At 41.4% G+C, this 15,416-nt stretch overlaps 1 protein-coding gene across 2 annotated transcripts in view; it reads right to left on the reverse strand.

The window, feature by feature from the left end:
* ANKH (ANKH inorganic pyrophosphate transport regulator) overlaps window positions 1–15,416 on the reverse strand; it is a 134,968-nt gene that overhangs the window by 31,723 nt on the left and 87,829 nt on the right. For both annotated transcript variants that reach the window (XM_083624707.1, XM_083624708.1), the window contains exons 3-6: window positions 11,785–11,903; window positions 7,852–7,935; window positions 4,872–5,042; window positions 3,405–3,539 (exon numbers count right to left, since the gene is read on the reverse strand). In XM_083624707.1, the coding sequence (XP_083480833.1) occupies window positions 3,405–3,539; window positions 4,872–5,042; window positions 7,852–7,935; window positions 11,785–11,903 (509 nt within the window). The remainder of the gene's footprint in view (window positions 1–3,404; window positions 3,540–4,871; window positions 5,043–7,851; window positions 7,936–11,784; window positions 11,904–15,416) is intronic.

The following is a 15,416-nucleotide window of genomic DNA, read 5'->3' on the forward strand; positions in this document are numbered from 1 at the left end:
CGGGTGCCGGGGAGAAGCGTGGTGCCTTGAGTTTTCTGCTTCCCCTGCTGAGCGAAGCCGCATGCCATCCGGCGGAGAGCGCTGACTTCTTCCATTGAAAATTCGGACTTTTCAACAACAACCCGTGAGTAAATTTGGAAACCGGGCTCAAAAGGAGGAAAAAAAATTTTTTTTTTCGAATTGGATACGAGCGGGGGGGATCCAAAAAGGAAGTCAGTCCCCTCCCTATTGTAAACTTTCCAAAACAAGGACGGGGAAACCAAGACCCAAAAAGGCTTGCATTGCTGATAAAAATCCAAAATTTCACGATGGGGAACTACAAGAACTGTGCTGGAGGAGGAACTGGAGAAGGGAAACGCAACCCCCCCCCCTGGGAACCGGGGCGACTGAAGAGAGAGCCTGGTGAAAGGAGTCGGAGATTTTGACAGCTGTCAAAATAGCTGTCAAAGTCGAAAAGCGGAGTGGATTTTATTAAGAGAACTTGGCTGGTTAAATTTGATACAATTTGCTACAACTTGTTAAAATTTGGATACAAAATGGCGAATATGGATAACAAATTGACTTTTGGATTAGAGGAAACAAAGTCACAACAATCCCCCTTGAGGAGCTTCGGGACATTACAAGGATTGGGAAAGTGGAAAAACACCAATGGAACTTTACAGGACTGGTTATCTTCTGGGAAAGCTGCAAAACGGAAATAACATCTCGTCTTCAGGGTGTTTTCTTTTTTGTTTTTTTAAAGGAGACAATAGATTTTTCTATTGAAGAAAGGAAGGGACTGAACGTAAGGTTTTGCCCCTGAATAACAACCATCCCTGCAGACTTACCAAACTTTCGAATTACAACGTTTTAGCAGCGGAACAAAGGGAAATTAGACTACAACCTGGAAAGAACAATGGAGGGAGTTCTATTACAGTTTTATTAAAGACTGAAGTTAAAGTTTTGAAAAATAATGATAATAATAATAATTTTGATTTTCAAAAAAATTTATTTTTAATTTTAAAAAGAAATAGCCAGCAAGGAGTTGGGGAAAAGTTGTGATTTATGGCCTTAAGAATTCCAGGCAGACACTAGGGGTTGATGGTCAGGGGGAAATTAAACCGGAGACAGGGGGGGGAGAACTAAAACTCCAAAGGCTTGCCAACTTTGTTATTTTTTGCTGAATTGGTCTATTATTCATTATATTTTTTTTTTGTTTTCTACCTTTTCTGTTTCTATTATCTGGGGTGCTTCTTTTATTAAAAAATGGAAATTGTGGAATGACATGGGGTGGGTCTTGGGGAAAGAACACTGGGTTTTTTTTTTCTTTTTTTTTCTTTATTATTATTAAGGGTAAAACAAATTAAGTTTCAATTTGAGTGGGGAACTTGTTTGGCCAACAATATGAAAGGGGAATATGGTAGGGGTTGGGGAAGGGGGGAGTCCCGTAAAGTGATATTTTTTGTATTTTTGAAAAATTTTAATAAATATTATTTAAAAAAAAAAAAAAAAAAAAAAAAAGAAATTTGCAGTGCACTCAGCTTGTGCGCTGGCAGGCTTATCCGATTGTTGGCACTGCCAGCGCTTTCTCTTTCAGTAGTGATGCTTTCAGAAACGGAAGCGAAAAGAACAAATGGACAATAGGCACTAATGAAGTCAGCTATCAGCTGATAGATAATATGAAAAGTATTTGCTTTCGAGTGAATGCATTCTTTGCACTTAGCAACCAAAACTATGTTAAAGTGGTATGCTTAAAATATTAATTGCACAAACATCTCGGGCAGCAACCGGAACATGTGCAGTTAACTATTTCCAGGTGCTTGAACTCTGAAGTTCAACTACATGATACAATTCTATATACTTCCTCTTATTCTACTTTAAATCACAAGCAGAAATATACATAAAAGACCATCACCTTAATGTTTATTAAGTTGTCAGGAATATAATCCTATAATAAGGGTTGTGCATATTCGGTGATTCTGCAAGTGTGTGGAATTTAGAAGTGAGGGGAAATATTCTAAGAATCTGAGCTTCGTTTTTTTTCTCCTTAATCTTTCCAGTTGATATGGGCTGCAATGATAGGTTTCCAAACATCTGGGCAATATCTGGTAAAATCTTACCCCCTCCCCTGCATGTACACTCTGCAATATGTGAGCCACTGCAGTATGGTACGCTTATATTCATTCGTTCATTGGTTTGTCTGTAAAGTGCCTAAAATTACTATATGCAGTATAAAAGAGTCAACACAATACAGGTACCTTGCTCACAGCTTGGCCATGTGGGAGGGACCAATAATATTGACTTGCCTGCAGAATTAACACCTTCAGGGACTTTCAATTTTCATAAAAAAGTCCTGTGCAATTAACCCAGCCCATGTAGTTGTGCTATTCCCATTTATGCCCATGGGTTTGTGCCATATTGAAGCAGCTCCAGTGGTTTAGGGTATGCATACAGAGAGGTCTCAGAATTTGGGGAGGAGGGTTTTTTAACATTTTTGGCCAGGTATTACATCTAAATGTTCCTTGCACAAGCCGAAATGCACTTACACTTGCACTAGAGGGGAGTATGCCTTTTCCCTCCACTGACAGTCCGCCATATTTTGAAACATGCCATTCCCAAACGTCACTATACCCTCAGAACCAGCAACACAGATGGCATTGGGTGATGCGGCAGGAAGCAGAAGGCGACAGTTCTGTAAGTGCAACACCACTCACAGTTCTCTGAATCTCGCCCAATAACGTTGCTCACACAAGAAATGAGACAGCGAAGAATCAGACTCTAAATGAGTGTCTTTGTTTTGCTTTCTGACCAAATACTCTGTTGAAGATCTGAGAAACCGGGGGGAAACAGTAATGCTCGGCTAATGGCCAAAGAAAATATGGACAGGACTCTGTTTCTCTCTGCCTTCATGTTTTAAAATAATAATAAAAAAATCAGACTCAAATGGCAGTAGTGGACAGGACAGACGAATGAGGTTTCCTTTTTTTCTATCCATGGGGAAAGAGATATGGGGTCCGTGTATTTCGTGAGGTGAAAAATGTCTGGAGAGGGAAGGGTTGAGCAGCCATGATCCACTTTCACTTCCTCCACTCAGGACGGCAGTTGGCTGAGGCCGCTTACGTTTCTAAAAGTAAAAATGCTGAGAAAAAATAATATAGAAGTCCATGTAGCATCTAGTTTGGCCCTTAAGTTTGGCCCTAGGGGTGAAAGAAAATGCTATATTTTCAGAAGCGGTCGGGAAAGATGCTCAGACTTAGAAAAAAAGCTTCACGTAAAAGTCTGCAGGTTTCTTTAATACCCTGGGGAAGCTGACATTTAACAACAGCAGAATGAATTCCTAAAGAACCAGGAAAACAGAGACAGCTGGAGAGGGAACTGGGCCTTCTACTTTTCTGAATAAATACAGGGAAAACAAGGACTCTTACCTCTGTGGCTGCAGAGCTGCCACCCAGATCTCGGGATACGAAGAGGTTGACGATTGGCCGGCTGATTCTCTGAGTAGCCAAAATTAATGCCAAAGGCCACCAGAAACTTAGCATCTTTTTTATTGTAGCATCTCCCTGCGGGTAAAACCAGAAAATACAGTCCTTGTGAATGACAGCCAACAGAATAGCTAAAGAATCTCCTTTTCAAATGCTGGATATGGTATGTGCAAGCAGAAAGAGGAGCAAGGAAACACGTAAACATGCATATATCACCAGCCAGTAAGTTAAAAGGAAGATATAGATTTTAGACTACCTGATTCGGATTATTGCAGCACTGGGCTTTCAATTCATGAGAAAAAGTGTTCTGGCACCTCCTATCTGCAACTATGGATTTAAGAAGTGCCATTTTTTTAATGTTTTTAAATCTATTCTGATATACACTCCTGCAAGGAAGCATTCTTAAAGGTATGCAGTTTTGAGCGACTCAGAAATGGTCCTGCAACTATCTGTGTATTTCCATGGCTCTATGCTAATCAAACTGACATCTTAAAATAACAGCACAGAAAGAAATGTGCTGTTGTTTTTTTCTAAATCCAGTGCTGAACTTCACTACACTGATGAAACTACTGTGGTTACAAGAAATGGCCAAGAGAGAGGCTATGGCAAGAGGACTGCAATCAGCAGAGACAAGGCAGCAACATAAATACCAATATATTTTGTATAAAATATCAGGGCATCGTCACAGCTTCCATATATCAAAGGATGTAAGAGAAGTAAGTTAAACTGGCAATTAATTGCTGCCAAGTAATGAATATAGCTTTGTGGTGGAGGTTACCCTTAGCACAAATATAGTAATAATAATAATAATAGGCAGTGTGTTTTGGGGGTATAAAAGGAGGTGCTGGTACTCGTTTATAAATGAAGTTTATAACCTTAGCAACCCCATTGCTAAGCCTGTTAAGCAGCAATTAAACTGCCAATTAACAATTAGCAATTAACAACCACTTTCAAAAGCTTCTCCCAGTTGTCTAGCAAATGGAGAGCGTTGTTTTTCAGTTCGGGTCTTGCACATGATACAAGTGTATGCGGGCAGATGAGCAAGTAGTTTAAAGCACCATATTTTTCGCTCTATAAGACGCACCAGACCACAAGACGCACCTAGTTTTTGGAGAAGGAAAACAAGAAAAAAACTATTCTGAATCTCAGAAGCCAGAACAGCAAGAAGGATCGCTGAGCAGTGAAAGCAGCAATCCCTCTTGCTGTTCTGGCTTCTGGGATAGCTGCACAGCCTGCATTCGCTCCATAAGATGCACACACATTTCCCCTTACTTTTTAGGAAGGAAAAAGTGAGTCTTATAGAGCAAAAAAATACGGTAAATAGGGCCAGTGGTTTTTAGGTTCTGTTTTGCAATCCTGGTGTACTGAACGTAATCATATAGCAAGATCGACAAATGCATCAAAACATACCCCCATCTCTGGCCCGCTACTGTCCGGAATAATATCATGTATGTTTCTGTAGTAGCCCAGGCATAAGGTGGTACATCGGACAAGGGCTCCCATGTACAACGACAAGATAGGGATGAGGAGGGGCTCTCTGCACTCCAAATGACTGTGGAGCAAAATGGCTACGAAAACAACCTGTCAGGAGAAAGGGAAAGGGGGAAAAAGAAAGACTGGTTATGAAAACAAGATTCTGAATTCTGATGTGAAAACTAAATAGTTTTGGACACAGTCATAGTGTTCAGAACATAATGCAATTCTTAATTATTATTCAGAGGTCTTTGCTGGAAATGTATGTTCAGTTCTGGAAATTCTCTGGTCCTCTAATTTCATGAAACTACTTATTTTGATTTTCTATTATAAAAATGTAACAGAATCTTCTGAGTCTGTTCCCGCCCCCCCTCAATAAACTTGTCTGAAGAAGCCAATGATTTCATTAATTTGAGAGGAGGCTATGAAGACGATAGCATTTTCTTTAGATGTTAGGAGCTTATTCATCAAGGGCTATGGGTATGGCTAGAAGGCCCGAGATTATTTTTTAAAAGAAATATAGAGATAAAGGGTATCTATAATAAGATTGTATTATGTATATGCAGTATGAGGGAGAAAATGAATGAATTCAGAAGCAGCCTTGAACGATACGTTCCAACGCAGTACAATACATCTCATCTAGTAACATGCATCACTTTAAAAATACTACACAGAGAAATCAAATGACAAACACAGTGAAATCCAATAGCAAAAAGCTATATATTGAATGCGTTTATACTATTAGGCTAATTTAATGTCAGAAATCAAGGAACGACAGGGGCGATATTCAACAAAGTCATACTTAGAGCAGGCCCAATGAAATCAATGAACTTAAAATCTCAATGGGTCTACTTCGAGTAGAACTTGGGTATCACCCAGTAACAATGAGGTGGGAAAATAACTTCGACCTCTGAGAGGTCACCTTCAAAAAAGCATGAGAGATGTAGTACACACACAATGCTAACTATGCTAAAACAGACACAATTCATATTTGGGAAAGGATTCCTATAGCAATACTAAACAATGATACGAGTGGTTCCTAGTGTTCAAAGAGATTTAGAAGTATTGTTTCTGTAACCCTTACAACATTTGTGTAGCGTAGGTAAGTATTCTTATCCCCATATTGCAGATGAGAAGCTGAAGGAAAAGGATCACATTAGTTAAGCTATCTAGTGAGTTAATGGGCTAAGTTCTGAATTGGCGATGTCTACGCTCCTAGCGGAACTGTTTTATAACTACATTGCATTGGTAGATGTGATTAATTTAAATCTGAATATCCTAAGTCCTAGCCGAGGGTTGCCATGCATCCGGACATAGCTGGGATTTGAAAATGGCGTCTGGGTGGAATTTTAGAAAAGCAGTTTAAAAGCTGGTGGCAGCTTATATCGGCAGTGTTAATTTTGTGGCTGTTTTCATTAAAAAATTAGTTTTAAAACTTCATTTTATTTTATTTTATTTTATTTTAGATTTTGCAGAAATTCAACACCTTTTGTGCCCAGATTTTCACTTTTTGAAATATGGTGACCCTGTGTTAGCCTCTATACCACCCTGGGCAAATTAGGTGTCAGACAAACTTACTGTTTAAAAATATGCTTAAACAGCCTCACTTAGCTATAAAGCTGAAGCCAATTGCTTTCTCAACCACCACACAATTGTTGTGAGGATAACATGGTGTGGAAAAACCATGTATTCTGCCTTTTGCTCTTTGAGGTAGAAGGCCAAGAGAGATAGAGAGATAATTAGTCAAAGTGGGGCATAGATTAATTTTAACAATTGAATTCAAAGGCTGGGGAAATCAAGTCATAATCATAATGGTCCTTTCTTTTGCATTGAAAGAATTCCCTCCAACAAAGAGTTCTTCCCTTTTGCATTTCCTCCAATTGCTTGAATTAATAACAGTCATACTATACTTACTATCCTTTGAGTTTGCAAACTCTAAAACCCCATCTAGGAAATATGAAACAGCTCACTTTTGCAGCCATTTTAACTTATGAGCCTGATGCTATCCTTCATAATTTCCAGGTGTCTTTAAGGAACCCTGACAGCCCTGGGTTTCTGAACAACAGCGCAGGAAATGTATTTGCCTATAAGTGGCTGGAGTTTAATAGAGTTTAAATGGGAATATACTGTAGCCAATGGCACACTCTTTCTCTGGTCACTTAAGTTTTCCATGTGTCTATATTTAATGCACCTGCTGGCATTAACTGGTGTGAAGTGTCATCTTGAATTATGCTAAGGACAGAATAATTTTTTATTTGAACCGCAAAGAAGGAAGCCTGACCATTTTCTTTAGGGAACTTTTATAATGTTCTGAAAGAGAACTCACACCAACATTTTTAAGGAATTCCCTTTCCGAATGCTGTTACTTGCGCTTTTAGTACAAAAGGATGCTTCTACAACATCTACTTTACCGCACGAAAGCTGACAGAGAAAATTTATCCGTTGTGACTTTTCTGTCCAAAAGCAATTGTGTGAACTGGCTCAGAGGGAAAGGAAGAACGCCAAAGTATAGCATGAGCACAAAGACAGTCAAAAGTGGATTTAATAACATCTATTCCGCAGCTGTCTAATGCACAGCAGATTAATTCATACTGGCTATAATGACATGAGCAGGAAGTAGATTAGCTAGATCCAGCTATTCAGCAACACAATAATTATTATCAGAAAAAATATACCACTATATTATTGAGAAATGAGACCAACAAGCAATAATTGAGACAATTTAGCATGTCTTTAGTGTCAACTCTTCAGTCCCCATGTCAGCAAGCAGACCTATTTCCACTCCATTTCAAAAGGGTCCTATATCAATATATATAGATAATCTTGCAAACCCAGACTGTTCCAAACACGGTTATTGTACAAATTTGGCATGGCTCTTTTCGCAGTAGAAATAGCCGTGACATGAATCAATCCTTACCTGAGCAATGACGTCTGAAATGGAGGCACATCCAACCAGAAAACTGTATTTGTGTTTCAGAAGAATACCTGCGTGGGTCCAAGCCTGAAGAGGACAGAAGAATGGGTGAGATCCAGTTTAGCACAAACTCAGGCAATGGGTCTCCTCCTGCTTCTCCTTCCCCCTGCAACTCCTGGCTCACCCTCCAAACCTGCTCCAGAAGGTTGAGGGGCTCTCTGAAGCAGCATTTTGGACCGTATGGAGAATAAGAGAAACTGGAAATATCATTGGGCAAGGCAGGCAGACATTTGCCTGGTCTGGACATCATGAAAAGCTGAACTATGGCTTAAGTTTCTGGGCTCAATTCAAAGTGCTGGCGCTGATCTATAAAGCCTTACACAGGACCTCAATACCTTAAGGACTGCCTCTCCCCATTCAAACCAACCTTGTCATCCGAGGCCCTTCTCTACGTCCCAAATCCCTGAGAGGTTCCGAGGGTGACAACATGAGAACGGGCCTTTTCCGTGGTCGCTTCCCTCCTGTGAAATACTGTCCCTGGAGAGGCTCGCCTGGTGCCATCATTACATATCTTTAGGGATCAGGCGAAAACATTCCTCTTTACCCAGGCCTCTGGCCATTAAATAATTACGGCTTGATAAATTTTGGCAGAGGTTATTATTATGATTGTTTTATTATCAAGCTGTGTATTATTGTGTTGTGTATTATGTTTTTACTATTAAAGGTAAAGGGACGCCTGACCATTAGGTCCAGTCGTGGCTGACTCTGGGGTTGCGGCGCTCATCTCGCTTTATTGGCCGAGGGAGCCGGCGTACAGCTTCCGGGTCATGTGGCCAGCATGACTAAGCCGCTTCTGGCGAACCAGAGCAGCGCACGGAACCGCCGTTTACCTTCCCGCCGGAGCGGTACCTATTTATCTACTTTCACTTTGACGTGCTTTTGAACTGCTAGGTTGGCAGGAGCTGGGACCGAGCAACGGGAGCTCACCCCATCGCGGGGATTCGAACCGCCAATCTCCTGATCGGCAAGCCCTAGGCTCTGTGGTTTAGACCACAGTGCCACCTGCGTCCCTTTAGGTTTTTACTATTATGCTGTGTAAATTAGGTTCTTAATGTTGCACGCTGCCCTGGGATCTTTGGTTAAAGGGTGGTGTAAAATGAATGAATGAAAGAAAGAAAGAAAGAAAGAAAGAAAGAAAGAAAGAAAGAAAGCATAAGAGCTGCCAGAGGAGTTCACATCTACTTTTCCCCCTTCTGCTTTTCTCCTCCCTAGTCCTTTGTTCTGCCATGCTAAACTAATAAAAGATGTCATGGGATAGATCCCCATAGTCCTGCATTGGAGGGTTGGACCAGATGAGCCATGGGGTCCCTACTAATTCTATGATTCTATGACTCTAAGATTTGGCTTAGAGTGCAATCCAGACCAGGGCTTCTGGTTAAAATCTCTCCTTGCTAACCTTGGTTACAGCTTGCTTGCTATGAGCGAGGAGACAGCTTAACCACAAACCCTATTTTGGACAGCAGGCTAAGTTAAACCTTGGCTTGGCTTAGGAAGGCATGCCATGGCAAAGCCAGTTGTGAAATCTATGCGCATAGACTTCAATGGAGCCAAAACCCTGATCACACAGGGTTTTGGCTCCTATGGAGCACGTAAGTTTCCCCGGCTCGGACTTCCATGTCTGATGTGCAGCCGGATGCTGTTCCTTTGTGGGCAAAAGGCCTTCGTGCTCACAGGTGCAGTTAAAAGATCACAAATATACGACGTTGCACAAAGGGGGAACATGATGACAAAGGATTGCCAACAAGGGGTTGAGATGAAAAAGTGCACGTATGCAAAAGGGAAATCTGAAACAGTTACAATAAAGATTATAAAAATAGCAGCTGGGAACAACAAAACCAGGTCAGGTGAAAAGGCTGGGAGGGAGGAATAGATGTGTTTTGACTAACTGCTTTAATCCCAAAACTGAAGTAGCTGAGATTTCAGCAGTCGTTTGCATTTGAAGGTTTTGAATTTGCTTTTTCCTTTCTGAGGAATAAACTACTGTATCTCTTTTTTTAAAAATAGAATGTATCTTTTAAAAAAACATTAAGTATCTTGCTAACCGCTCACACCTAATAACCACTTGCCAAAGAAGTGACAGAAAATGTATTTATTTTTCTAAAATATTTAGAAATGAAATTGAGACTGCATAGTCAGAGGCGCAGTTCAGATATCACACTAAACCATAGTTTAAAATGTGTTGATCATGGTGCTTAAAAGTTCCTCCCCTGCTTCTACCGCCGCCATGCCACAGACTAAACAAGCCACAGTCTGGCTTGTTGTGCCATCGAAACCTGAGCTCATGGCTTGCTTCCTAGAAACAAATCATGAGCGGTAAACCAAGGACAAACTTTGACTACTGTTCATGGTTTGCTTGGAGAGAAACAAACCACAAGCCTGGGTTTGAATGACACAGCAAGCCAGACTCCAGCTCGTTTTGTCTGTAGGTAAGGAGCGCCAGGAGAACTTTTGAGCAGCCTGCAACCAGTGTTAGAAACTCAGATCTATAAGCTAGGCGCCAAAAGGCTCATTAAACCAGGGTCACAGTCGCCAAAACGGAATGCCTAGTTGCCATTTTGGGGCCAGACAGCTCGAAAGTCGTATTTTTCAATATGAATTCCTGGTTCCTGAAGTTCATTCCGATTGTGCAGATAAAATATAACAGACAGAATTCTACAGGGTTGGCAACCCAGGCACCTTCACTTGGTCTCAAGTGGCCAATAGCCAAGTGCAAAATGCACCTGGGACATTTTGGATTTATATATATATATAATAAGTTTTGATGGATGTAACAATGGATTACTGAATGGTTTAGTTGATGTAAAATATGCAGGGATGGATGGTATGCAAAATGAACCACAGAAGGAGAAGAAGGGAAGTGTGTATGTGTGTGTGTATATATATATATATGTTCTAATTTACATTTCAAAATATTCATTTAAACAACCTTAAATGAATTACTTCCCTTCTTCTCCTTCCGTGGTTCATTTTGCATACCATACATCCCTGCATATTTTACATCAACTAAACCATTCAGTAATCTATTGTTACCTCCATCAAAACTTATTTACAGTGTTGAATTGATCTTAATACTACCAGCGTTTTTAAATAAACACAATTTTCAGTAAACATTTTCCAATCTTCTTTAAACGTACATCCTTCTTGTTCTCTTATTCTATATGTTAAATCTGCAAGCTGAGCGTATTCCATCAGTTGCCATTTTTCTCTGGTTGGGACCTCGCTCGTTTTCCATTTTGGGGTTAACAAAACACGGGTCGCAGTAGCAGCATGCATAAGTAAGTATTTTTAGACACCTGGGAATTTCCCTCTGAATTATCCCCAACAAAAAGGACTCTGCTTTTTGGGGAAAGGGACTTTTAAAACATTTTTTTCAATTCATTAATTATCAATTCCCAATAGTCTTTTACCCTTTTACAAGCCCACCACATATGATAAAATGTACCCTCAGCCTCATTACATGCCCCTGGGACATTTCGAACACATGCTGCTCGTTTACATTAAACCATAACAACAACAACAACAATTTATTATTTATACCCCCCCCCCTCTGGCTGGGTCCCCCCAGCCACTCTAGGCGGCTTCCAACAAAACACTAAAATACAATAACCTATAATAATAACCAATAATAAAATACAATAACCAATAATAAAATAATAAAATACAATAATCAATAATAAAATACAGAATTTGTTTTAAACTATGGTTCAATGTGATGTGCAAACCAGGCGTCTAGAAACCGCGAAACCTATGAATCAGAGGTCAGCAAAGTGCTTATATCGGTCCACTACTAGGACAAAACAGGGAACAAGCTAAGGGAAGGGCTGACATCCATTGTGCCACTCCGAGTGAGAATAGTAAACTAAATTGTAGACTCACCATGGCATCCATGAACGGGAAGGCTGCCAGATACAGGAAGGCCTTGCGTGTTTTGCTTCCCACCGATTCATCCACATGGTGCAACTTGTTAATTATGTAGTACCCCAAATCACTGTATGCTGCAAAAAGAAATATAATCATTTTTTAAAAAAATCACGTACCTAACGCACCCAGGTCTGTTTTGGGTGGTTCAGGATAAAGAGGGAGAAAGGAGGAGCGGGGAGGAACACCTAACACCACCATCTTGATGGGCTGCCGTCGTAAGCCAATTCAACGATGATTCTTCCAAGTGTACTTAAACCAACTTGCTTTAAATCACATCAGCTTCTTCTAGACTAAGGCTGAAATCCTAACCCCACTTACCCGAGTGTAACCCCCGCTAAATTCAACAGGGTTTAACAGTGCAATCCTTACAATATCTACTCAGAAGTAAGACAGCCTCCTGCGGCAAAATGGGTCCATGCATCTGGCTGTTAACCAGGTTCGAGCCCATCCAGGGACAGCTGTGAGCAGGATTCCTGCACTGCAAGGGGTTGGACTAGATGACCCTCCGAGTCCCTTCCAACTCCATAATTCTATGATTCTGTGTCATAACCTAGCAAAATTAAATGAGGTCGCATTAATACTTTTGTTATACTTTACGCTTCCCAACCCCTTTCAGCCTCTCTTAATCTAGTGTGTTCTCTCTCTCTCTCTCTCTCTCTCTCTCTCTCTCTCTCTCTCTCTCTCACACACACACACACACACACTTATTAGAAACCTTGCTTGCTTCAGTCTGTACAAAAAACCATCACTCTTTCTCCACCCTCAGCTCCCAAATCTGGCCTCCCATCTAGCTCCAGGGTAATTAAAATCACCAAACTAGGATTAAAATGTACCTAACAAGCAGTAAGAGGGACACGGGTGGCGCTGTGGGTTAAACCACAGAACCTAGGGCTTGCCGATCAGAAGGTCAGCGGTTCGAATCCCCGCGACGGGGTGAGCTCCCGTTGCTCGGTCCCAGCTCCTGACCACCTAGCAGTTTGAAAGCATGTCAAGTGCAAGTAGATAAATTGGTACAGCTCCGGCGGGAAGGTGTTTCCGTGCGCTGCTCTGGTTCGCCAGAAGCGGCTTAGTCATGCTGGCCACATGACCCGGAAGCTGTATGCCGGCTCACTCGGCCAATAAAGCGAGATGAGCGCCGCAACCCCAGAGTTGGCCACGACTGGACCTAATAGTCAGGGGTCCCTTGACCTTTACCTAACAAGCAATAGTCTGCAGGTCAATGTATTTTTCAATATGTTGCTATGCACTGGGAAATTTTAGAAGTATTTAATGGATACCAAAGCTCACATAAGCCCTGCACTATAATGTAGAAAGTTACCATAATATACTGTACGCATTTTTAAAACACACACACACCTTTTCCTAGGAAACACTGGCAACTGCTGACAAGCACCATGAAGGAGGATAAATTGTGACTCAGTCGGTGAGTCAGAAACCATTACCTGGAATTGTTATGTTGCTACTAGTACCGTCTTCTAGGTGACTGTTTGCCAAGTTCCATCACAGACCCCTCCTACTCCTCTGGTGTTTTCCATGGATTGCCCTGGGGCCAGCTCTTTCACTTTGTTCTATGAGGGAGACAGAGGCTGTCCCTTCTTGAATCCACTGGCACACCTAGAGGACTTGGGGAAGTTAGGTAGCAGGAACTTTCTCTCGTTTTTTGGTGGTTTTTTTGCCAGAATTTGCAAGCACAGCACGCAAAAGTGAGCAAATTACTCATTTCGTGCTACTGGAGCGACAAGACGAATTGCACATCCCGGCAAAAATGAGAAACAGCTCGCTCCGTCCTTCCCCAAATCCTCTGGAACTCAGGGGAGGGAAGGAATAGCTTCCTTAAGTTGTGCACTTAAAAAAGGACCTCCAAAGTTGCAAAAGCGATTATCCCGGCTTCCAAGATCCTTCAAATCCTGCTGCACGAGAGAGGCTGACAGCTTCTCTAAATTCTCAATATATGCCAAAAGACTTTTGGGAGTGAGCAATCAAATAGAGGTCCCAGCCCGAGACTTGGAGGATTACATTTAATACCATTACATCATCAAAAGAAAGTCTTCCTTGAATAGGCTATTATTATTTACTTTCAAAGACGTTATCAGGTAACTGAACATTGGCCAAATATACTGCCAGATCGCAAGTGATTCTGGAGAGAGTCTGCATTTTCTAGCCACGCTGTAAATAAACAGATGAAAACCTCTAAAATTGAAAGCTAGCACATCACAGCTGCTCACAGCCTCAGGGCTTCAATAGCTAATGGTTCTTGAACTCATCTAATTTGAGGAAATATATTGTGTCCAGAGGCATGTTAGTGCCTCATTAAACTCACTGTAACTCTTGTAACTTTAAGGCTGCAATGCAGCACCCATGTGCCTGGGAATAAGTCCTACTGAACTCAGTAGCATTTACTTCTGAGAAGGGATATATAGGATTGCACTGTAAGATACATTAATGCAAGACAGTGCGATGTTCGGAGATGTGAAAAGCACCTACTGCTTTTTCCTGAGTTACTTTGCACCAATAATACACTCTACTGTGCCATGCAGGGCCTTACATTTGAGAACACTATCATTATGCAAAGACAAGGCTTACAGCGAGGGGAAAGTATTAGTATACTCATTTTAATCATAAGTTAAGTGGCTTGCATCATTCCGAAAAGAGGATAAAGACAGAGAATCCCATTGTGCACAACTTCATCTAGTCTGCAGTGAATTTATTTGTTTTAAACATTTCCATCCCACCTATTTTCTCTGAAGACAGCTAACAAGAAGTAACAAAAACAGAACATAATCCCTTAAAAGCCCCAATATATATTCAAATTAAGAGGCTAACAATATTCAACCTGTTCCAAGAGACGCCGGCAGCACAGAAACAGAACAGCATAGCTTTTATAACCAATGAAAACGACATAACTAAGCAAAGGCCTTTTTTAAAAGACTAGGTCTTCAGAATCAGGGTTATAAATTGAGCCGGGAGCCTTCACAGGTTGAGGAGTCTTCCCTGCTTAAAGCCATTCACCCTTGGACTTGTGGGGACTCTTACCTGGGTTCAAATGTTGGAGTGTATGAATCATAAGCACTTAAGAACAGCTCTGCTGCACCAGGCCAGTGGCCCATCCAAGTCCACCATCTTGTTCTTACAGCATCCAACCAGATGCCATGGAAATCCTTCGTGCCAGTGGTGGGTGGGAGCAGGTGCAAATGTGGTCAGGGCAGATATAAAAGTGGAAAGAGCATTGCACAGGAGGCTACGTTGAAGATCCGCAAAAAAACCAGAGGTTTCGAGAAACACACACACACACCAACAAGACACATTCCCCTGTAGCAAGGCTACCCTGGGGAATGTGGGACAGGTTTGGTGAGCGCTGTGGCCTGGTGTAGGTGGGGAGCGTATGACCTAGGGAAGACCCACAGAGAGGGGCCTGGAGGACAGGAATCAATCCCTAAACATGGGGTTCCCCACTCCTAGTTGAGGCAGAGAAGTCTAGCCACAAAACGACTCCCCGGTTCCTTCAAGAAATATACACATAAGCAGACCAGGTTTTAGGATGTAGAGGAGAAATGGATTAACCAGTCGTATAAGCAAAAAATAGTATT

Source organism: Podarcis filfolensis (assembly GCF_964270895.1).
Source record: "Podarcis filfolensis genome assembly, chromosome: 7".
Lineage (NCBI taxonomy): Eukaryota > Metazoa > Chordata > Lepidosauria > Squamata > Lacertidae > Podarcis > Podarcis filfolensis.